This window comes from Colius striatus, chromosome 1 (assembly GCF_028858725.1).
Source record: "Colius striatus isolate bColStr4 chromosome 1, bColStr4.1.hap1, whole genome shotgun sequence".
Taxonomy (NCBI): Eukaryota; Metazoa; Chordata; class Aves; order Coliiformes; family Coliidae; genus Colius; species Colius striatus.
This window is the reverse complement of record NC_084759.1, coordinates 57,434,145-57,459,017: the sequence shown is the minus strand read 5'-3', so window position 1 is coordinate 57,459,017 and position 24,873 is coordinate 57,434,145. Positions and strand designations below refer to the sequence as shown.

Genomic DNA, 24,873 nt, shown 5'->3' with positions numbered 1-24,873 from the left:
AGAGCTTTGTTCTGCTGGGACTTTAATGTAAAGTTTCCAGGAAGGCTGCCTGTGAATAAACTAGATTTACCGTGTGTGCTGTTTATACACTAGCACTTGGAGAAGGGTGTTCATTAGGCAGCAATTGTTTCAGTCGGTTTTTCAGACCGATTCTTCATTAAGGAAGTTCTTTGGAAAAGGCTGGCAGGCAAGAGAAAGAGGAAAGAAAGTCAGTCTTTTAGGTCTGTGCATTCGAGGATGTTGTGTCGTTGGCTGTAGTTCTAAAACATGCACTTCTTGGCCTTAATTGGAACAAATATATTTTACAGAGAAAGAAATAAACCTGCTGTTGTTTTCGTCCTTGTGAGAACAAGACTCCTCATTTTGTGTATGAATCAATACAATAAGTAATTATATTTCTCTTTCCTGAAGAAGTGCTGAAGTTTGCCTGTTTCTATTAGTAGGAAAGATACAATATTGAGTCCACCCCCAAACATTAAAGTTCACTAACAGTTTGTGTAACAAGTCTTCATCTATACTAAGGCAAAAGGATACCCGTGTTTTACTTGTAGAACAAGAAAAAAAAAAAGAGCTAAACCAATGATAGTAATGGTGTAATACAGAAGAAATCATTGTAGAGTAGTGGTCACATGGTCTTGGAAAAGTGTTTTATCAGAAGCATGTGTGATCCTTGGGTCAAGTAGATCTCTCTACTCCAGGTCTGTAAGCATGATCCTGGTGAGTGGCTGATGTTTCTTTGTGTTATACTAGTAGTATCAATCAGCATCTTATTATGCTGTTAACTCTTGAATTCCAAGTTGTTTCCTTTCTCACATCGATGCTCAGGGAGCTTAAAAGATTACTCTTGTTATTCTCTCAGGTCCAAAATGAACAAAATACATGTAAGAATAGAAGAAATGTTACCAAGTGGAAAAACAGGGTTGTAGCCTACCAGATATGGTACCAGCTGCTGTAAATGTCAAAATGTGGAAGAAACAGCAGTGCTTGTCAGAGATATAAGAGTTCTCAAAGCTGGGATAAGGACTGTAAAATTGAATCCATATGTAATTTCCCAGATCTAGATAAGCGTCTTGTTGATATTAAATTGTGTAAGGCCTAAAATGCTAATAAGATCTAGTTTATTCAGTCTATCATTTTGGTTTTGGAAACTGTGTATTTGTTCCTTTCTGTCCACTGCAATTGCTACTTTTCTGGATGAGGTTTTGTGAAGTGTCTCATGTTTTCTCTTTTTTTCTTCTCTTTTTTGTTTTCCTACTTATTTTTCTATTGTAGATTCCTTCCTGGACAAGGATTGGTACTATATCCACAGATAGGAGACAAACTGGATATTATATGCCCAAAGGTGGACTCTAAAACTGTTGGCCAGTATGAATATTATAAGGTCTACATGGTTGATAAAGATCAAGCAGATAGCTGTGCTATTAAAAAGGACAATACACCTCTACTCAACTGTGCCAAACCAGATCAAGATGTTAAGTTTACGATCAAGTTTCAAGAATTCAGTCCTAATCTCTGGGGCCTGGAATTTCAGAAGAACAAAGATTATTACGTCATATGTAAGTTAAAAATTTCAGTTGTTCATTTTTTTAAATTATATTTTTAAAACTTTTTTTATTTTGTATGTTGTCTTGTATAAGCAAACCAAGAATGTGAATGGCTTTATATTTTTTCTCTAAAACTATTTTCTTGCCAGCATATGTTTGATATTATGTCTGACTTCCATGGGACCTCTACCTGTTCCTACCTCAGTTTATGTAAACCAAATTAGATTGTACTTCTGTACCTGTAAAGGGCTTCTCTCCTTTTGTGTACAACATTATGTCCCGTGCTCACATTGAAAGTTGAGTGCAGCTAAACCACGGTGTGTTTCCTGCTCGCTGTGCTGGCGATGTGCCATGCTATTGGCCTTGCCCTCAGGAGTTCTGAGAACAGGAGTTGAATGGCCTGGCCATTCTGAGCTGAGGTATCCTATGTGAGATGGCTGGCCATTGCACCAAGTAGTCCAGGGATTCTTGCAGGAAACACCTTTTGGCCACTTTGGTGACAACTTTGACGGGGGCAATTTCCTCACAAGGTTAACTGGTGGGTTCTTAACTGAGCATGCCTACTGGCAGTACATACCTACTGTGTCCAGTCAGTAGCTACAAGGGTTTTTGGGCAAAACCTAGAGTAGCATGACCTTGAATTTCCTCCCTTTTTTGTGGTCCTGGACTTGAAAAAAGAATGTGTGACATACTTGAGTCCAGCAATATAAACTTTGTGTGAGTTTTAGTCTGATTGGGGATTTATGGCTGAAAGCAAGTCTGGAGGTAACCACTGTGTTTAGTAACTCAAATTACAGATGATGTGTAAAGTTAATGATGTGAATCGGGAGTTAGCATAAGCTGAGACCTCAGCAGTACAACAGCAATTTACATTAGTTTAGGATTTGTCATTGTAATACTACAGCCTGGGGATCTTGTTTAGCCCCATGAGGACTTTTGAAGTCTTGAGTAAGGATCATCAGTTAGTAGGAAATGCACAAATTCGGTGCATTGGCTTTACTGTAGTTACAAGGGAGTTAGATACTGGTGTGTCTTGTTTTTGTCACCTCCTTGAAAATTTGAGGGCTGATAACTATTTCATATAATGTCTGCCACTCTGAATATTTCTTAAGTTCTTAGTTTAAAATATTGGTAATTTTACATGTACTGTGAGCAGTACTTCTCAAATGGAAGTGGAAATGCATTTAATATAAATTAATGCTCACTTCCAAGTTATATCCATACTGGTACACCCTGTGTATAAAACAGGTTGTATGTCACGAAATCTAAGAAAGAATTCACTAAATATTAAATGAAGAAATTACTAAATAAAAGTTGTGCGAGATACAAACCACTGTTGTTTTTTTGGTTTTTTTTTTAAGGTTTGACAAAAAGGTCACTTGATATAGACACTTTCTCTGTTTAGTCAGGGGAGGTATTAAAAAACCAAATCCCACTTACACATTATTTAACTTGGGCAAGCTTACCACTGAAATCCAGTGAAATTTACCAGGGTAAAAGCTGCAAGGATAGATGTAAGAAACAGTTGTCTGTAACTCCAGTGAAAATGTTGTAGTGTAAAAATAACCACATTCAAATAGTTGCCTTTATGGTGAAATATGTACAGTATTTAGTGCTGCTTTTAGAAACATTCTCAGCAGACCAGCTGTAGTGGAACAAATGGGACTGTTACAATTATTACCTGAAAATTATGGGAACAAATGGAGTTTTCTGATATCTTGTCAGTTCTGTCATACCTATGTCATGGATTTACCCAGAGAATTATTAAATATGTCTCATTTTCATTAGTTTTGTATAATTATTTCATTATAGTAATAGACATAATAGGTGTTGCATTTCCTGGAAGATTACAGTATAGTTTGGTTGAAAGAACTTGCTCTGCCTTCAGCCTAATGCCTCAAAAAATCACACTGGCCTGCAGTAATACTGAAGTGCCTTAGAATATTACTTTCCTTACTCGATCTGGCATTTAAAAAATGGCTAATTTATCACTGTATTACTAATATACTTACAAGCAAGGGTACCCATACATTTTAATAGGTTGGAAAAACCCAAAAACCATCCCTGAAAACCCATCCATCCTGAAGCTACAGCTAACTCACTTGTGTGTCATTCAGGGTGAAAACAATGAACTCAGTGATGATGGTCTCAGAAACACTAAGAAGGGTAGAAAACTAGACCAGGGCTCAGGTAGGACACCATTTTCCAGAGATACTGAAGCTAGGTAGGACTTTAACAGTTTGTGTTCAAAAGCTCATATAACCTGACACAGCCTTGTCAGATGCAAGTCCTTGTAGTCAGGACATCTGCTGTCATTTTTTATAAGTAATACAATATTTCTTAATAATTTATCTTAATTATATCTTAAAACACAATTCAGGCTGTAAATTGTTCACGTACATCTGTATTCCCAGACTTGTAATTTAACAGGTGTGCTTGGGCTCAAAAGGAGAATGAACTGGGTCTCCCACCAACTCTTGATAACTGCTTGTCTGCCTCTCCCTCCCTCTCTCTTTTTCCATCTGTCTGTCTTGTCTGGGAGTTTTCAGTTTTGTCTTAATTTGTTGGGGAATGCTACAAAGTGAAGTCAATGATGCATTTTATGTGCCAGCTTTTGATTTTGAAATATTTTAGGATCTTGTATTCCCTTGACTAAGGGGCAAACAAACAAACCTGACACAAGAGTTATCTGAGCCCAGCATCTTTGCAGTGCTTGATATGACTGCATCTGCAGGCTAATCTCACGCTGCTTATGCTAGCAGGCTTTTGTCAGCCCTTTAAATGTTTTGTGCATTGTCATGTAGCTTTATCATCTTGACAGTATTTGAAAATGTAGTTTGTTTTTTTAAGGTAATAGTATGTGGTTTGTGGAGCTGTATTAAACAGTAAAATCTCTATTCAGATTAGGGAATTAGTCACTTTGGGATGAGGAGTTATAACACAGGATGAAGCAGCTTCCTGAACCATATGTATCTTTAGGGAAATGTGATTGTTGTCCAGGAATTAATCAAGCTATAACTTTTATATAATCCAGATGTATTCATGATAAGTATAGCAGAAAGAGATATTTTAGACTCAATACTTCTGTACATCTAAGCATATATAAGATACAACTTTTCTCATTTCCCAATTCATAATTTTTTTAAAAGGTAAAAATGTAAATGAGTTTCTGATACCTGTTTTCAGATTTAATTGTACTTCAATTAAAAAAAAAAAAAGAAAGTTCCTGGCAATAAAAGTATCAGGATCCAAAGAGTTAATGCTGTGAACAGCAGTACTTGGAAAGATGATACTGAATGTGATTGTGAAAGTGAATAAATGATGTAACAGAGTGTCCTTGCTATTCTCTTTTTGCTATCATCACTTTTTGGTTCCTGGGAAATTAATAGATTCACTTTCCTTCAGTTACCTGATTTCTTTGCAGCAGAACTGAAGAAGGTCAAATGTACTTGAGATATCAGAAGTATTACTGTTAGATGATCCTAAAATATGCAATAATTTAGTGAACATATCACAGGTCTCTAAGGAAATCCTTAATAAGATGCATGAAGGAAGATGCATCCTGCCCAACAACATAAATACGTATGCGATGGGCAAAGTTGAGCAGTTGGAGAGCCTGCAGATTTGCAGCTCTGATGTTTGCATTTAAAAGTCTTTTTATGTCTTTGTGTGGTTAGGGAATGAAGCATAATTTTCTGCTGTTGTGGATTGCTCAGAATGAGCAATGACTATCCTCTCGATACTGAGGGACTGATCTGCAAGTGAATGAATGGGTTGTGGTGAAGCTGGCTTCAGTCAGTACCTTTCTCAGACGCATTGTTTCTTCTATGGAAAGAAGGCATGTTAGCATATGTAATATTCCAAAGATGTTTACTTTCAATGAACAGGAGTCATTCAAAACCCTTCCCAATAAACTTGTCTTTTAGTCAAAGAGGTAGGGAGCACTGTGGTACCATGGGTTTGCACTGAGGGAGCTCCCTGGGGAAGCCTGCCCGAAGCTGTGCCAGAGGGAAGGGAGCAACACTGCTTCCACCTACCATCACATCAGACTCCTCAGATGGTTTGGCCAAGCAAGCACATACTCTGCTTACTTCATCCCTTCTTTTGCATAAGTAAAATGAAGATTATTGGACTGGCATTAAAAAATAAGTCACCTGCAATAAGTCTTCAATTGTTCAAAATTTGTAAAAGAATGGCTTGGTACTTTCAAAGAGGCTACAGTATGGTCCTCGAAAAGGTTCCTCTTAAAATGGTTGCTCTGCCTGCAACCTCATTAGCCAAACTTGTCAAGCTAATGATGCTTATTGACTTTGACCTTGGCGAAATGGAATATGCAACTTTCCTTAAATGTTTTTTTGTCAACTTTTTTTCAAGTAATCCACTTACATAATGGGTCTCTGGCAGAAATTAAACAACACTTATATCTATCTATTTGATCCCTGACTGACTTAAAGGTTTATACTGGCCAGTAGCACCGTATTTTGGATAACTGCTTTAATAGTACTGTGGCTTTTAAAATCTGAACAGTCGTTCTGAAACTTTAACATTAGCTGGATTTGAAAAAATCACAAGGCATTTTATGTTTTCACTTTATCATTCTGTTACAATTAAAGGGCAATAACTGTCTGAGGAAGAACACATTAAAGGACAATATAGATTGTGCCCTGAAATATAGCCCACTGGGGAAAATAAATCTCTTTGCATGGCCAAATAGGTTTACATTGAAATGTTATTTTAGTATTCTGACCGAACAATTTAAGTGTTGACTAATTTGCCTGACTGGGCATTCTGACATCTCTCTGAGGCAGATTTTAGTTTGCAGGCTCTTGCAACCTCCCAGACACCTAGTGAGAGGTACCCAAAAGGAAACAGTAGGTTTTCCATTGTTTGAAGGTTAATTCTGAACTAGCCAAACAGGGACAAAAAGTGTATCAGAATTTTAATTATTTCTTTTCCAACAAAGACATTCTCGTGCCTTTTGTTGAAGACTCTCTGGTCCAGGAATCTGTTATTTACTTTTTAGTGGTGGTAGTGTTAATGAAAGCCAGTGTGGTAACAGACACTCTGATTCCAGTTGTACAAATGCCACTTTTTTTTCCTTTTCTTTTCTTTCTTTTCTCCTCCTGCTTCTTTGTGTAAAATTAGTTAAGTGATTTCTTCTTTGTGTAAAATGATATCCAGAGGTCAGTCTTTGACTTTGCTGAGAGTGTTTTAAGGGATATATCAGCAATACCACTTAGCTTTTGTTGAATTAAATATAAATACAGCTCATACAAATAATATTATTGCAGGGAAAAAAATCACTGTCTGTGCAGCTTCAGATTTCTAACAGAGTCTGAGACCTACAGGATTAATGGAGTCATAGTCCTTTGGGATTTTGTCCCAGACCACAGAAGTCTTGTAAGAGAATAAGGCTATTTTAGATTGATGGAGTTTATTCATATTTGGTGCCATTACCTAGGCAATACTGACCGTTTATCTCCTTTCATTTAGACAGAGATAGTTCAGAAGGAAATCTGTTATTATTTCTCTGTTCCTAAGGGAAGGAAATGAAAGATAGGAATGCTCAGTTTGTTAATTGATGGCATCTTGTGAAAAAATACGTTTATCCTTCCCTACACCCCCCACCTATTACAGATAAGTGTGGAATCATATGAAAATTAAGAATAATTATTCAGACTGGAAGAAAGAGTTATTCAGGAAATAATTATGAATTTAACAGGTTTTAAAATTTCATAGGAAGCTGTTCAGTGTTTTTCATCACTATTTATTTTTCTAATTTTTTTTAGTTCCTCATAAACAATTTATAAGTACTACAAGTACAGTACATTCACAAAGAAAGGTACAATATTCTCACTTAGAAGTCTTCATATGTTGAGTATACTTACCAATAGTAAGAGACACTGTAAGTGCTTTCAAAAGACAGCTTAAACCTTGATCTTCTACAAGTTGTGTATATTCTTAGATTTACATATACAGCCCTAACAGGACTACATGCAAAAAAAGTTTGGTTTGAGTGTGTGTATTTTATGCATTATATGCAGGGTATGAGTAAGTGGGTGTGTGCTGGGGAGACACGCCATACTGTGAGGAAAGTATTTGTCTAAACTGAAACTTCAAAGCACATTAGCATACTGAAACACATTTAACTTCCATTTTGTACCAAAGTTGGGTGATGAGCGTTTATCTCATCAAGTGGGATGAGATTCAACTATATTTTGTACAATTGTTTGTATTATATCTATTACATATTACAATATTTTGTCCTAAAATAAAACACTGGGAAATGCATAAGCATTTATAAAGGTTTTAATGAAATCAATATTAAATACTTGAAATTGTTTGCCTCATTGAAATCTTTACATAGCTGGATTGGAGGGAGGTGTACTTCTGACTGAGAATTGTCTTAAACTAAAACACTGAGTTGAAATGATTGAAAAACAGTTGAAAATGTCAGTTTGAACTTTCTTAATAATGCTGGAAACCTTGGAAGAAGAGAGTATTTTGGGATTTATTTCTGATAAATCAGACTGTAAAACTAAGCCAAAATAGGCAGTCTTCCAGCTGCTTTTTTTTTTTTTTTTTTTTTTTTTTCCAGTTCCAAGGAAATCATGCAAATATTTCTGTGAGTAAAAACAGGATTAGGCTTAGGGTAGTTTCAGCAGTTCTTGGAGAACAGTCCATTTTAAGCTGATAAGGCTGGTTTTAAGAAGCGTGTTGAGATGTTTGTTAGCATGACTTAGCTGTTTTCTTTTCAGTAGATGAAGACAGCAAAAATAACTAAACCAAAGCAGCAGAGTAGTCCTTATGTGCTTACTGTGAGAGAAATGGGAAACTGAATCTAAGCCCTGCTAGGGAAACCAAGAAGGATTTGGTTTTCAAGTATTTCACATTAGCACATAAATGAATTAGACCACAACAGGGTGGCTGATCACAGAAACACAGAATCCTTGAATTTGGACGCACCTCTGGAGATCATCTAGTCTCCTGCTCAAGCTCTTGCTCAAGCAGGCTCAGCCACAGCCCAGGATTGTGTTCAGCTGGGTTTTGAGTATCTCCAAGGATAGAAACTCTACAGCCTGTCTGGACATCCTGGTCCAGTGCTAACTTTCACATTTAAAAAGATTTTTCTCTGATTTAAATGACATTCCCTGTATTTCAGTTTGTGCATTTGTCTTGTCACTGGGCGCCCCTGAGAAGAGTCTGACTCTTCCTTTTTTACTCCCCTTGCAAAGTATTTATACATAGGATAAGATCCTTCTGACCCTTCTTTTCTCCAGACTGAACAGTACCAAGTCCTCAGCCTCTCCTCCTATGTGAATCCTCCAATTCTGTCATCATGTCTATGAGCATTTACTGGACTGTCTCTTGTAAGTCCATGCCTGTGTTGTATTGGGGAGCCTTTGACTGCACCTAGCAAGCACGCCAGTTGTGACCTCACTAACGCTGAGTATAGAGGGTAAGGATCACCTTCCTCCACCTGCTGGCAGTGATCTATGCCACATGCAGCCCAGGAGGCTATTGGCTACCTTTGCCACAAGGGCATATTGCTATCTCGGGGTCATATTGATGTCCACCAACACCTCCATCGTCTTCTACAAAGCTGCTTTCTAGGTGTTTTACAGCCTGTACTTGAAAGTCAACTCCACCTGGTATCCAGAGACTGCCACAGCAGATTTGGTGGCAGAATCAAGACATTGAATAATTTGTGTTGCAAAAGAAAAAATTCCCCAAGCTTAATAATGTTATACTTAATAATGCTAAAACACTAGTGAAATATTAACAGAGGGGGAATCTTATCAACACTTTAAATACTTAAATAAATACTTCAAGGGCAGGTGTTGAGAGGAGAGGATGAGTCTTTTTTCTGTGGTCAGGACAAGGGGTAACGGGCCTAAGGTGGAACATGGGAAGTTCCACTTGAACGTGAGGAGAAACTTCTTTGCTGTTAGGCTGAGATTGAGGGAGCCCTGGCACAGTTGTGGAATCTCCTTTTCTGGAGGTTTTCAAAATCCTCCTGGATGCCTTGCTGTGTGACTCAATCAAAGTGAACCTGCTTTAGCAGGGCAGTTGCACTAGGTGATCTCTAGAGGTCCCTTCCAACCAACCCCTACCATTCTGTGATTCTGCAATTAAAAACTGTGTGAATGTAATTATTAAAACTATAATTTCTCCTGTGTAGTTATGACTTTTCCAAGCACCGGAGGATTAGCATGCCTATCCCATCAGAGTTTCTTAAAATGAACCGAGATGTACATATGTGGTAATTTCTAAAGAAGCTTCTGGCAAGTATTTGAACTAGAAGTCCTGTAGCACCTTGGAAATTCTGATTACTTTATTTCAGCAATGTTCACTCATTAAGTTTTACTCTGTGTGTACTTTAAAGTTCTAAACACAAACATGCTGCATGCTGCAATCAAAACAGTGCTTAACTTCTGATTGTCTCTGCCAAGTGCACAGTCATCCAATAGTATCGTAATTGATCTCATTGCTAAGGTGCCAAACTCTGTGTTGCTGAAGGATAGTTAGATGATGTAAATAGCTTTTTGTGTTTTGCAATAAAGCACACTTCTGTTGTGCTTGATGTAAAAGCAGGAGATGAAGGTATTCTTTTATTGAAGCAAACATGTGGAAAATTGCTCTAGATTGTTATAGTACAGAGCATCTCCCCTGAAAAGAATTAAGTTCATCTCTAGGGCAAACTCTGACTGTGCCACTTTATTGGGGTTACTCCTGGACTCTGTGTGGTCAAAGCAAATAACATCATGTCCATCTAAACTGTTATAACCATGAGACTGGCATATTTTCTCATCTATAGCATTATATTCTAAACTGTCACTAGGCATTAACTCAGTCGCTGGTGAAGTCCTACCACCTAGAGATGAACTCTGCCTCAAAATGATGTTTTCCACTTCAGTGCTACTCTTATAGCAATTACTGGGTCATTAATATCATTGCATGCAATTAGTGACAGTGGAATGAGCAAGAGATTTGTTATTTATTTAATACAAACTTTCACTATAACCCTTTCTTATCCAAGTGCTACAGATAGAAACCAGAAGTTTTCAAGGCAGATGAACATCTTTGAAGACTAGTGTTGAGTTTGTACAATACAGAAAATGAGTCCTCATTTAATGTTAAAGCTTCTATGTTGTTTCCAGCAAGCCTGCTTGTTATTGGCAACAATTGCTGTAATTTGAATGCTAACTAATTCTATTAGTTCTGTTCAGCTGAACTGTTAGGCAGATTTTGCTGTGGTAGTGGGGAGGTACTTCCCCCCCATCCATGAGAGACGCTTGCCAGTAGTGTGCTGGGAGAAGAAATGAACTTACATAAAATACCTGTTTGTGTTTGGTGAGTTAACTAGCTAGTAATCTGTTTTAGATGCATACTTTCTGATCTATGTTGAATACATCATAATTAGTGGTCTCACATCTGCCACAGTTACTTCAGTGCTCACAAATATATAATTTGTTTATGTAAACTAGAAGCAACCATGTGTGCAGTAGATCATTATCTGACAACATTTCTCAGAGTATGTGAAATATAGAACTGAAATACTTTTAGAAATGTTTAACTGTAATGAAAGACTTAAATTGTCATTCATAGTGATACAGTGTTGAGATGCTTTTATTTTTTTTTTCATAATCTCTAAATCATTCCAAGAAAACTTTGAAAACGGATACTTGACAGTAGTGAAGCAAGTAGGATTTTGTTGTGTGTGGGTTGGTGTTGTGACCTTCTCTAATGGATAATAATTCAGCAGATAGTTTCCTGTTTAGTACATTTCATCTGAGAGATTCCTAAATCCAGAGATGAAGTGGTGCTGTTTTTGAAATAATAGGCAGCAGAAACCACTTGGAGCTTACAACTTTTTTTATTATTTTCCAACTCTGTCTTGCTCACTGTCTCTTTTTACCTTTACGGAAAGACATTGTTGACGTAAATGGCTTTTTTTTACTACCTGTATTCTTGTAGGATGCCATGCCTCCCTGGAATTAATAGAATAATTCTGAATGTAGGAAACTTTACAAAGACTCTCTGTTTTGTTCTTAATACTTGAATGGTCCTTCTCGGTTGGACAACATGAGATTTTTATGGGGAATTACGTGAAGAGCCCTATATCATGAGTCCTATCTGAGTACCACAAATAATGCCATTCACATTTGGACAAGATACATTTTAGAGCAACCTTTAGAAAAGTGAATCACAAAGTATCACTGCAAAACAGACAAGAAGAGGCCTGTTTTTTATTTTATTTCATTTAGTTCTACTTTTAGCTTGACTGAGGAGGGCATTGCTGCTTACTTGCTGTGCAGAATAAAATTTGTGGATTCTGTTTAGATAGAAATTTTGAGACATACAACATAAGACTTAATTTAAAAAAATAATAAGGATGTGAAGTGGAAAAGAAGAAGTGAAAATTCTTGTCCTTCACATACAAGTTTTGCCTCATGTGGATTGAAGGAAAACAGACTGGCTTCAAGACTATTTATAAACACTCAAGCTTTAGTTTAAGAGGAAAAAAAAATCTTAATTTGAAGAAATATGTGGAACAAGACTGAGAGAATGAGAGTTTCTTAATGGCCTTTAGGTTGATAAACTCCTCAAAATTCTGCTGCCATCTTGTCTTTGCAAGTAGAACAAATGAAAACTCAGACATATTAGAAAGACACATAAATACTGGAAAACCATTTTTATACATTTTTTCATAACTGTCTCAGTGCCCTAAATTGTATTAACTCAGCAAATTCTGCAGATTTTTATCTTTTTTTATTAAAGATCCTTTCTTTGTATCTACAAGATAAGTAGAAAAGTTAAGATATGATTTTGTCTGTAGATAGAAACACAGACAGCATATTAACAGCACTTCATTCAACTATTCAAGATGTATTTAAGTTTAAGCACTCCCAGTCCAGGTTTGGGGCCACTGATAGTTAAATTTTGCAATAGAACTTAATTTCTTCTGAAAGTGAAGGTTTCTGTGGCAGTCTCATTTTTTGTCACTTCAAGCAAGGGTTGTTAGTCACTTGTAATTGAAATTAGTATATATATCTTGTCTCAAAACTTTCTTCAGCGCATTCAGTGGTAGTGTTTGCCAGGCTTCTTGTTCTTTGGTGAGTGGCTTTTGGTTATTTCAGATCCCCATGCAGATCTGGCATTGCTATTAAGTGTTTTGGGGAGAGGAGGTGGGGAATCATTTAATTAAAACACTTTCTATTACCTCAGCTGCCTTGTTCTTCATCCCTGGCTGGTCTAGAAACAACCACCACGTTGTGATCTGTGATTTGTGGTTTCACAATGTGTGATTTCTGGTGTTCTTAAACCCATCCCATACATTTAGATAATTTATGGGAAAGAAGAATTATTTATTTGATGCTTTTCTAAGAAAGACATTAAAAGGACCAAAAGCAGATGAAAGCAGTCAGAGCACAAACATATGATGCCTGGCCAAAATAGTGTTCTATTAGTTAATAAAATAAAAAACCCTCAAAAGCTTTACATATGCTTAGTAATCCTATGAGTGAATATGAGATCAAGTGCAGCTTTGCTTTAAGAATAACTTCTTACTACTGTTGGATCTAAATATTTCATGGATTTTTGTTGCTGTTTAGACTTTTCCATTCTATTTCTAAGCACAGCTAGGGGAAAATGGAGACAGGTAGGGTTATTTGATTTAATTTTGCTCTGATTTAATTTTCAGAATTCATTTTTATTTCATTTTCAGAATCCTATTTTCCAATGCTGAATTCAAGCAATCTTTAAGGGGAAAAAATGGTGAAAATCATTCCTATTGGATAGTCCCGATCTACCCCAAAGGAACGATTAATTTTCATTTTTCTGTTAACAGATCCACACCAGCAGCAATTAATTCTTGGTGGCCTTGTCAATGTTGTGTCTTTGATACATTGCCAAATGGCTTGTTTAGTCCAGCACACTAGGGTGGATGAAATCAATTTTGCCCTCACTCATCAGTTGACATCAGTCACTCATTCCTATAGTCTGTGGTTTCTGGTCCATTTAGTTTTCATAGGAAAATTTAAGTACAATGGTCATAATTTCTCCCTTCAGCAATATAGTCCATTTCATATTCAAGTTCTAGAAATAAATGTGTTATAAAACTGTGTTGGTTAAAAGGATATAGCATTTAATTTGCAAGTAGGTATTTTTTTTCATAATCCTAAAACATAAAAGTGTGGGTAATAGTTGTGGCAGAATTAAGAGGCTGAGATTTTTGTCTGCTGGTGGTTTCTTCTAAATTGTGCCATCTAATTGTGATGGCATTTTTTCATTTTGTAATGTATGTTTTTAGGAGTGAAAGAAGTTGAATTGTTTTGTGACTGTACCTTCATTTCTAATCTCTTTGTGAATGAAAAGCTATATACAGGCACAAATCCAGCAGATTAATTCTCCATCTGATTAGAGCACTGTTACCAACCTGATAGGTTGAAAACAGCCAAGATCCATGCAGTGGCTTAGCCTCCTGGGAGACAGAGTAATAACAATCAAATGAAGACATATTAAAATGTAATATTACTTCCTCTCCACAGGGACTGTATAAGAATCATAGCCAGGAACTATTCTTGTCAGCTGACTCTGTTCAGCTCACTGATTCCCTGCTTCTGCATTTCTGACTAAAGCATTTCATATAATGAGCGAAACTTGCGATGTTTTAAAAGCAAAGAAATTTAAAAGATCATACATTGATTTACAATGAGGTGTGTTGGGTTTTTTTTAAATAGTTTATCTGTTTCTAGGAAAGCAAGATGGAGTTGGAATGAAATTCTTATAAAATCCTTTGGTCTGAATAATTTCATTTCCTCTTGTGTAAAGGAGAGGATATGTTAGGCAGTGTTTTATGAAACTGAAAATGTGTGCTGGCTTCTCCAAAGTAAGTATGTATCAGCAGACACTTAACCATGATTTCATAACAAGTTATTTTTTTCCTGTAAGTTGAAAACCCAAACTTATGTTCTTTATAAAGTGGCAACTGCTGTTGTATTCAAGGAATGCAGACACATGCTGTCTGTATACGAAGATTGAACATAATTTTTGACTGACAAAGCATTGCCTATAAACTATTATGATTCTGTCAGAAAGTCTTAATAGAGATTTTAGGGCAATCATATGTGTTTATTTGTAGGTGTGGATAAACTGTTGACTGAGTAATTTAGTGTGCTTTTGACTGTAATTATTAGTTTTGGAATTGATACCAGTGGAACAGGACACGTCTCAGAAAATCAGAGGTACAGATCCATCAAAAGATTTAAAAATATTTTGCTATCTGTTTAGCAACATTGTACTTCCTTTTAGTTTCCTGTGTGTTGCTGTATTAATACAAAGTGTAGAATCCTGAGAAAATGTAATACTAATGAGAAACTTTATATTAATCATTAATTATGCTTATTAATGGTAATATTTAAGTAGTATCTAGTCCTCTTAGCATAGGGCCATGTATGGTAGTTCATGTGTGAGCAATTGCATCTGAAATGTATCCATATGGAGACCTAAATACAAAAAAAACCCCCAAACCTATTATGCTTTTTATGCATGTATATAAAAATAAATGGATGGAAGGTCCAAAATTTGGTCATACAAAAGCACCAGAGAGTTGCGTTTCCATTTTAGACACAAGAAACTTACGTTGTGCTTCTACGTTTATACACAAAACTCACAGTCATCTTTTTGTGAAATATCCTTTCAGTGTGAGAAGAGCTCCAGGTTCAGGGTCACTTTCCAGAAGTGTGAGTGCAGTGGAGGAGCTTATATGATAGCAGGTATAATTTTCATTTGGAGATCAATATAGAAAGATAGCAGCAAGTGTTTGAGGAATATTTTGTACTCACTCCCATGTTTGACTTCTGCACACTGAGCTGTCAAGGGCCATTAGCAGTATGAAACTGTTTTCTGTGATGTCCCAGGTTACTTCTTTTTCTCCATGCAGCTTTTAAAGGCTTGAAATGATGTGTTTAAAACTATCCACTTTCCTCTTGGTACACGAGGGATATGTGAGGTTATATTTCGATAGTCTTAATGAATTTTGAAAAATAATTTCCTCCAGTGGCCTTGGGTAATTGTCAGTTTAATTACAGGGAGAAGCTGAGATGGAAACTTTTCTTTGTCACTGAAATGCTCCTCTTTGAAAATTCACTGTTCCTCTGGATGTAGCAGTCTGTACCCTGAGCTATAACATAGGCTTTCTGAAAACCCCTTGAAGAACTGTGGAAAAAGTGAATACTCCTGCAAATTCATTCATCTGACATCAAAGCTATGAAAGCATTCTTTTAGCAAGCAAGCAAGGCAGATTGCGCTTGCGTAGGCACACAACCAGACTCATTGTATGTCTGAGCCTTCCCGTTTGGAGACTGTAATTTTGCATTCTTTTTGCCATCTTACTCTCTTACTCTGTACGGAGGTCAGACTGCATCCCCTGCATCTTACTGAAATCTGCTCTGTGGGTTAAATTGATAGGCCTTGAAAGAATAAAAAGGCACTGATGTTTCAGAAGCAGCAGCACTCTATTCAATTAAAATCAAGTAGAACACTTTTAAGGAGCTATAAGCCCACATCGCCTCGATTAAAAAACAATCTTAATGAAAACCTCAATACAAAGTCAGTGTTTATTAGTTGTACTTTCCGTTCATGCTCAGCTTTGGTATTTCTATTTACTGCTTATTTTTCCCCTTGTCCTTGTGCTGGTACCTTGGCAAATAGGTCATAAAAAACACGTTCAGCAAAGACACATTAGATTTATGTCTAGAAGTGGTTCTTAGTATTGATTTTTTTTTCCCCCCTGGAAAAAAACAAAAGAAAACAAAACTATATGTCTCCATTATTTTCTGAGCCTCGCAATGCAGTGGCACATTTCAGATCAGCTTTTATCTTACACTGCTCATTCTCTCCTCTATATTTTCAAAAAAGGTCTTTTTTGCAAGTAGGAAAAAAAAGTAGTTGTACATATAACCATTGTCATGTTTTTACAGCGGGGAGGGAACAAGAGGAGGAACTGGGAGGGACCATGTATGAGAAAAGAGGAATTTTAGGAAAAGAAAGCACAATTTGGGAAGTTTGTATGGTGGCAGTAATTCAAGTTAGTCACAAAAGAGGCAGAAGTGGAACAAAAACAAGAAGCAGATCAAAGGCTAGGAAGCAGGGTTCAGCAGTATGGGGTTTATATCTTTACGGCTAGAGAGAAGATTAGAGCAAGAAAAATACTGCCGTGGGGCTAGGAAGACATTGTGAAGGAAAAAGGAAATATACATAGGCTGCATTTGAAAGAAAATCCCCAAGGAAGGCAAAAGAGAAGGAGCAGGAATTAAAAACAAAGGTCCGAACAGTGTGAAGCCCTGGTTGAATTAGATCCTGAGCTGAAAGGAGAGGGGCAGTCAGGAAAGTGCTGCTTAAGCTGTTCACCATAGCCACGATAAGCAACAGCGAGCACTGTTATCTCCCATTTTCTGTTTGTTTTCTGCAGCTGGTGGCCTGATGCAAGTGTGGGTGCATGCACCCGCCCGCATCTGTGTTTTGGGCCTTGGATAAACAGCTGCAAGCAGTGACGGTGAAATTTACACCTCCAGGACAAATGGGGTGGGAAAAAAAACTCCTGGTGCGTTCCCTAAATAGGGAAGCCCAAGTACCCCATCGGCACACGTTCTTGCTTTGCCACCGGAGCCAGGGCACCAGCACACACGGTGACGCAGACTGTGCCTGGTGCGGCATGAAGTGGCAGCAGCCATGCCCAGGCCGGAGGAAGCCCAGGCCTGAGGAGCTGTCAAATAGTTTTCCAGCAGCTGTTGAGGGTTTGCAAGCAGCAGCTGGCTCTGGCGGCAGCAGTGGCGCACCCCTAAACTGTGACTCAACATTTTGGATCGTCTGGGGGAGTTGTGCTTCATGGATAAATCGTGTTGCAGTGTCAGCTTCCAGCAGGGTTGCACGGTTCCAGCCAGCCAGTGCTCAGATAACAGCGAGAACAACATAAATGCAGGGGAAAGCACTCGTTTGTTTGTATGAGCTAAAAGGTTTCTGTGAGAACAGAGCATGTTCTCTCCCCTTCTCCTGCACCACCCGCCCCCACAGAGGCACCTCAATGCTGAGAAAAGTGAGATTGTACTTAAAAATATTAAATGGTTTTCCAATCAGTGCAGAATCTCAGCTTTCACCTGGGTCTTTTGTATGGGATCACTTCTTCCAGCAGGAGATTTGTAATAGAGGAAGCAGGTGTAACATAGTGATTATAAAGATATTGTTGTGGGGAGGGGGAGGGGAAAGAGGGTGAATTTTCAGTGCTTTACTCCTCTGAGCCTACCAGGGCTTCCTTTTCAGCTGACTCCCATCACCTTTTGGCAAGGTGCTGTGTTCTCATCCCAGTCAGTCAATTGTGCATAGAAAAAAAAAGGTTGCTGGGTAAATCTGAAACCTCGATAACACATTCCTCCATTTGTATATATTGTATGGCTTACCAGTGTATTCATTCCTTTGGCTTTCAACATTTCACAGCTTTCCATAGGTCAGCCAGAGCAACAAGAACAGGTCCTGATAGATTGAAAGATTTCTGCTTTCAGACACTCATGTTCACATCACTTTGCCTGTTGATTTCCTGATTTTTATTTATTTATTTTTATTTCTTTTATTTTTTTTCTTTTATTTTTAATCAGCAACATCAAATGGGTCTTTGGAGGGCCTGGATAACCAGGAGGGAGGGGTGTGCCAGACAAAAACCATGAAGATCCTCATGAAAGTTGGACAAGGTAAAGACCATCTGCTGTTTCATGAAATCACTTTGATCAGTTTCAATGTCCTTTTAGTTTCGAGGCTTCTTTTTGCAGTGTAGAGCAGAGAGCCAGCCGAGCCCAGTGTGGTCATTCCTCCCTCATAGTCTGAAAGCAAAGCCTATTTTCTCTTCCTCGGCCACTGACAGATTTCTACAGAAGGAGGGTTAGTGTAATAAGATCTGTTCATTGGAGATATCCCTTGAAGGAAAAGGTCACCTGGGAGTAGTGTGTTTCAGTCATTTTTATTTTTATTTTATAAACAAAAGCCACAGCTCTGCTGCTCAAAATTATTTAAAATACATGAAAGGAGGGAAACTAATATTTCTATAGTTTGCTTGTTATGAATTCTGATTACAGAGAGGTTTTTGTTCATTGTCTGTTTTCACATATAGATAACCTATTGTGCGGGAAGAAAGAATTATTCTTCTAAATAGAAGTTGGTTCAGTAGTCAATCAACTTCCTCAGTTAAACTGAAATGTCATCTGCAAAGCTTTTCTTGCCAATTACAGGAGTCCCTATAGTTTCTGCAGATGGCCTCACAATTTAAACCTCTGAAATAACTAATATAACCATTTTGCTTTAAAAGGAAAATTATGTTCTTGTATCTCCCGGTCCTTTGCATAAAGGTTCTTCTGTTCAAAACCCTTTGTGTCTCATGAGATATCTAGAGCTGGCTTATAAGGCTCTGTACCACAAAGCACTGAAGCTACATGAGTCGTCTTTTCTCTCCCCTAGATCCCAATTCAGCGGGGCTGCCCCGGCACACGGATCCCACCAAGCGCCCTGAGCAGGAGGCTGGCACCAATGGAAAGAGTTCCACCACCAGCCCCTTTGTGAAGGACCACTCAGGTAGGTGTGGTGGGGCTCCTGCCTGGGATCAGACTCTGATGGATTCTTCTCCTTTGTTGCCAAACGCATTTTATCTTATCATTAAAGTGATGGGAAAACAAATCTTTTGTACTGATATGAATCAAAATCTAGTTCTGATGTTCCAGTGGATAGTGTCTGGGAGCTACAAGTTTTGGCAACAGTTGCTGTCACCCTTCTTCCACTCTGCAGTAGAAGTTAATTATGTCTTGAGAGAATATCACTCATTTACAGGAAAGTTTTTGGATAGGACAATTCACTAAGCAGCTTTACGATGGTAAATGCTCCCTTATATTTAGTACTCTGGCAGATGAACCAGTCTTTCTGTCTTTGTCTTCCCGTAGAATACATTATCAAGTGGTTCTCGAGAACCATTTATAAAGTTTATTTCATGACATCTATAATTAATGTCCTGATCTTTTAACTGACCATGTAAAGTCTATGTATGAGTAGCTGTTCTTTCCCTACATTTAAAAGATTGATTTTTATAAAAAAATAGTTACCTAAACAAGATGAGTATATGGTTCCCAGACAGATATCTTCAGGATGCATTTAAAATACTGGGTGAACAAGAGAATACCTAACTCTTAAGGACCCAAGGTCTCCAGAAGAAAGATTGGTGAATTGGGAATGCTGCAAATCAAAACTTGCTGACAGTTGATTCTGGGGTTCCTGAAAATGGCAGCAAGTTTTCCTTGCTAGGTCAGTCATTAGTTACCGGGCTAATGAATCTTTGTTATGGCAATGACTGGGCAGGCTTCAGCCATTTCCTAAGGAGATTCCAGTAGGAAAAAATCCCAGTTAGGTGGATGTAGCACCTGGAACATTCTTCCACCTGTGAGCAAGCATCAGGAGAGGGAAGTTGGTTCAAATTTTCAAGTGAGAAAGTGTCAAGTGAGCGTTCATTTAATTTTTTGCGGTAAATAAATGACAGTGTGACGGCACCGAGTATTCAACAGACTGTTCAGCACGTGAGCTTTTCTTGACTACCACATGCATGGCGTTGTTTTCTTTTAAGTAAGTGCAAGTTAATGCAAACAATTGTATGCCGAAGCCATTTTTGCCTGCCTCTCCTGCACTGCCTCAGGTTCCTTTGTTTCACATGCAAGCGAGTCCACCTAAAGAGGCACTAGGGACAGTTTGACTTAAATCAGTATGCAAAAGATAAACCAACAGAAAAACAGTGTGACACTGAACAGTACCGGTTGTCCTTAGAGTTATTGTTTTCCTGTGTCATTTTCTCCTTGTGGTCCTAATCCCACTCCTCTCTGCTCCCCGGGGCTGGCCAGCATCTGTTAAAAGATGTGTTGTGCATCAAAGGCTGCCTTGTCAGTGCCACTCCTCGCTGCTGATGGATGATGATGTATGAAACAGGGTGGCTTGGGAGCAGCACAAAAGTGAGACCAACAGACACAAAGTCTTGTTTAATATTGATTGCTGACTTCGGCTGTTTGCATTTAACTAGCTAACAGGGTAATTGGTTTGTCAAAGTTTAACTGTCAGTTAATTCTTCCCATCTTGCTTACTCTACACATTTTTAAGCAGCGTAAATGGGTTGCAGGATGGCAATAACTTTTGTCTGTTGTATTTCCGTTCTTTCCAGGATCTAGCGCAGATGGCAGTAAGGCTGGGCATTCCAGCATACTGGGTTCAGAGGTGGCCTTATTTGCAGGGATTGCATCAGGGTGCATCATTTTCATCGTCATCATCATCACTTTGGTGGTTCTTTTGTTGAAGTACCGGAGAAGACACAGGAAGCATTCCCCGCAACACACGACAACTCTCTCACTTAGTACATTAGCCACCCCAAAACGCAGTGGCAACAACAATGGTTCTGAGCCCAGTGACATTATCATTCCTCTAAGGACTGCAGACAGTGTATTTTGCCCCCACTATGAAAAGGTCAGCGGCGACTATGGACATCCGGTGTACATAGTTCAAGAGATGCCTCCTCAGAGTCCAGCAAACATTTATTACAAGGTCTGAGGAACACACAGCCAACTCTGTGGTACAGTTGAGTCATAGAGGAAACTCACTGGTCAAATGCTTTCTGTTGGGGTTTGTGATGACGCCTTGTGCGCTAGCATTGACTCAAGCACAGCGGGGAGAAGGCGACAGCTCTTTCTCCAGGAGCCAACGTGAGCTGGACGGCTTACCTAGTCTGTAGAATTCCTATCTCAGTGAATAAGTATTCACTAAAAGCTGGAGGACTTTTGTGTAGAAGATGCCCATTCTTATTGCTGTACTCTTGTTACATTCATCATCCTCAAAGCCATGTGCTGCAGGCGTTCAGACATGTACAAAAGCCAAGGGAAGATGGAGTGATCTGTGGATATTAATAGCTCTAGGCATCCTGGGAAGGTGCTCTAGGATATATCGAGCTTGAAATGCAGTCTTCTGACTTTTGTGTGTCTCTCTCAGTGTGTACTGGATTTGTCACACAGACCTTTGTGTCTGAGTAAGACTTCTTAAAGTTCTCTTGCTTTCAGTCCGTCACTGTTCCATTTGTTTCTGTTATTCGGGGCTCTGCCATCCTTCACATAAGATTTTCCTTTCACTCCACCTCCTGAATCACTAATGGAACATTAATGTTTGGAGATCCGTGATCCATCCATCTGCTACAGCAGTCTCACTCGAATGGGTAATGCATTTATAGAAATTGTGTTTGATAGTAAGGAGCCTTCCAGCCAAAAAGTTAGGCTGTCAACAAAGTCAAGAGCAGGACTGGGTGGTGGAGGGAAGGGCTGACTGCAGTTGCAGTTGTACTGCTGCCTCAACAATAGAAGCTGGGAATTAAAAAAAGAAAAAAAATAATAATTTAGGTAGCACAGCACTTTGGTATGCTAAGTTTTAAGAGGCAAGTAGGAGACACAATAACACACGCAGTGGATTTAGGGCTGCATTTGAAGGAGTTAATGATTATCAAGTACCAGTGTGCAGAAAAAAAATAGTACCTTCAATACAGTAGAACAAAGGGGTATTGTTAGTAAGTGAACAAGCTTGGAGAGGACAAGACAATAGCAGGCCGCTGAGGATATATTAGGGCAGGGCTGTTTTGGTACTGGCAATAAAATATACAGCTTTGAAGCTGTAGAGAAAAAGTAGTCTGCTTTGGATGACTTTTAAGTAGACTCAGCTGCTATACTATCACACTATACTGAACGCAGGGAAAGCATTTAAAAAAATAGCAGAGTGCCGAATCTGAGCAAGATGATAATAAGCCAATGGGTCAAATGAGCTGTAATTCTATCACTGTTAAAGCTGTGGAAAAAAACCCAAACAATGTTTTTCATCTCTAAAAGTAAGACAGAATTTCTTTCCGACTGAGCTTTTTTGACACTTTGGTTTATTATAGTGCTGTCCCTGCACAGTGCGTGTGGGTACTGTGACTGACACAGCCGTTCATTGGTGCTCCGTTGCAAAGTTTAAAGCACATATGGCAAACCTCTTGCAGTCCGTAAGAATAAAGTAAATTATGACACTGAGATGGAGAAGGAAGATATGTCTTATTTATAATAGGTGTATAGAACACAAGGGATATCAAGTGAGAGTTTTTCTTTTGTTTGTTCTTTCTTACTGTTTTGTTTTGTTTTGTTTTGCTTTTTTTACTAATATATATTTTGAGATTGCACAGAATCTACACCAGAAGATGTGAAATTCATTTGCGGCAATTAAATAGTCTTAAGTTGTCATCATTTTACATATATATATGTGTGTGTGTGTGTATGTATATGCACACATATATATGTTTATATACGCATCTATATGCATGTACATATAGACACACACTTTTTTTACAAAAAAAGAAACTGCTTCTGGGAGAAGCATCAGCCATCTAAAAATAACAATGGGAACATCTTAAATAAAAAATCCAAAGCATCTCATGAGAGAAAACTAGGAAACACAAGGCCCAAAAAATATCAGGAAGTCCACGTTACTACATCACGTATTTAACAATGACAAGGTGTGCTGGCATTTCTTTTCTGTGTTGTGTTTTCCCTTGCCTTACAGGCTGATGTGTTCTGTAGATTTCAATTGAGATTTGGCGGGGAGGGGGATGTTCAGGTTAAAGTTTTCTCTTTAGCATGGCTATTCCCCTAAACCTCCCACCCTGGGGAGGAAAGAAAAAAAAAAAACACCTCTACTTTTATATGTGCTATGCAAATAGACGTTTCTAACATAGTCACGTTACTATGGTAACACTTTGCTTTCTGATTTGGAAAGAAAATATAGCAACAGTGTTTTGGGGTTCTCAGGCCTCTGGTGAGCACCTGCAAGGAAAAAAAAAATAAAAGTCAAAAACAAAACCAAAAAGAATCTCATGTAGAAATCATCACTCTCTCTGGTTCCTGAACCTGAAAATAATGTTGGGATGCTGGTCCAAAAGAGAGAAACAAAACAAAACAAAACAAAAATCCCAACCCATGGTTCTGTGGAAGGTTACCATGGTGACTAACTACAGTAGATATGTAATTCTTTTCAACAACCCTTCCTTTCTGTGAATCCATCCATACAAGGTTCTCTTGTAAGTCATTAAGATTTTGTTTTGGGGGAGGGGGAGGAAGGGAAAAGATGGGTTTACCAATACTGATTTTTATTAAATCAAATCTATGTTTCATCAGTTGGCTACATCCTGGTTATGTACCAAACTGTGAAAAAAAAAATCAGATTAATTGCTCAAGAGCAACCTGCAACCAATTGAAAAAAAGAAAAATAATGTACTGTGCGTCTGTTTTGTGTCTGGTGCAGAATTATGACAATCTACCAACTGTTCCTTTATTTGACGTTGGTCCAGCTTTGAAAAGTTACTGTAAATGCCTTGCTTGTATGATCGTCCCTAGTCACCCGACTTGGAATTTGCACCATCATGTCTAAGTGAAGATGCTGTAAATAGATTCAGATTTACTGTATATGGATTTGGGGTGTTACAGTAGCCTTATTCACCTTTTTAACTAATAAAAAACACATGAAAACAAGACAAAAATGGCTTTTCTTAACCAGATTGTGTATATAGAGCAATGTTGGTTTTTTATAAAGTCTGAGCAAGATGTTTTGTATAAAATTTGAATTTTGCAATGTATTTAGCTACAGCTTGTTTAAAGGCAGTGTCATTCCCCTTTGCACTGTATTGAGGAAAAAAATGGTATAAAAGGTTGCCAAATTGCCGCATATTTGTGCTGAAATTGTGTACCATGAATATTTATTTAAGAATTTCTTTGTCCAGTTTGTAAGTAACACAGTATTATGCTTGAGTTATAAATAATTTCTTCTTTCTTTTTTTATTTTGTTTGTTTGTTTGTTTTGTTCTCTTTTAAGACTAGCTGGTCATAAGTTTGAAATCCGCTTTAGTTCCACATTGCAATTAGTTCCCAGAAGATGAAAATGGTGAAAATCACATTCCACGTCTGTTTCAAACTGAATTTGTTCTTAAAAAAATAAAATATTTTTTTCCTATGGAAACCTTGCTTTCTAAGTATTTTCTTCTTTTGTTTTGTGATCTTTCTCTTTTTTAAAAGGTGAAAATTAATAAGAAAGCCACCAATCTAACCTCCCTCCCTCCGCCTCTTCTGTCTCCTCCTCCTCTCTACCCTGATTGCTAGTGGTATATAGGAAAGAAAACTCCTTGTAATACTGTGACTTGTGTTAACCTACTTCTTTCCCAGACTTTTTCTTATATATACCAGCAGAT

At 38.0% G+C, this 24,873-nt stretch overlaps 1 protein-coding gene across 1 annotated transcript in view; it reads left to right on the top strand.

Moving 5' to 3' along the window:
• EFNB2 (ephrin B2) overlaps positions 1 to 24,587 on the top strand; it is a 46,267-nt gene extending 21,680 nt beyond the window's left edge. Inside the window, exons 2-5 of the mRNA XM_061996439.1 lie at positions 1,273 to 1,556; positions 18,200 to 18,292; positions 19,053 to 19,166; positions 20,788 to 24,587. Coding sequence (XP_061852423.1) covers positions 1,273 to 1,556; positions 18,200 to 18,292; positions 19,053 to 19,166; positions 20,788 to 21,170 — 874 coding nt within the window. The 3' untranslated portion in view covers positions 21,171 to 24,587. The remainder of the gene's footprint in view (positions 1 to 1,272; positions 1,557 to 18,199; positions 18,293 to 19,052; positions 19,167 to 20,787) is intronic.
• Positions 24,588 to 24,873: the final 286 nt, after the last annotated feature.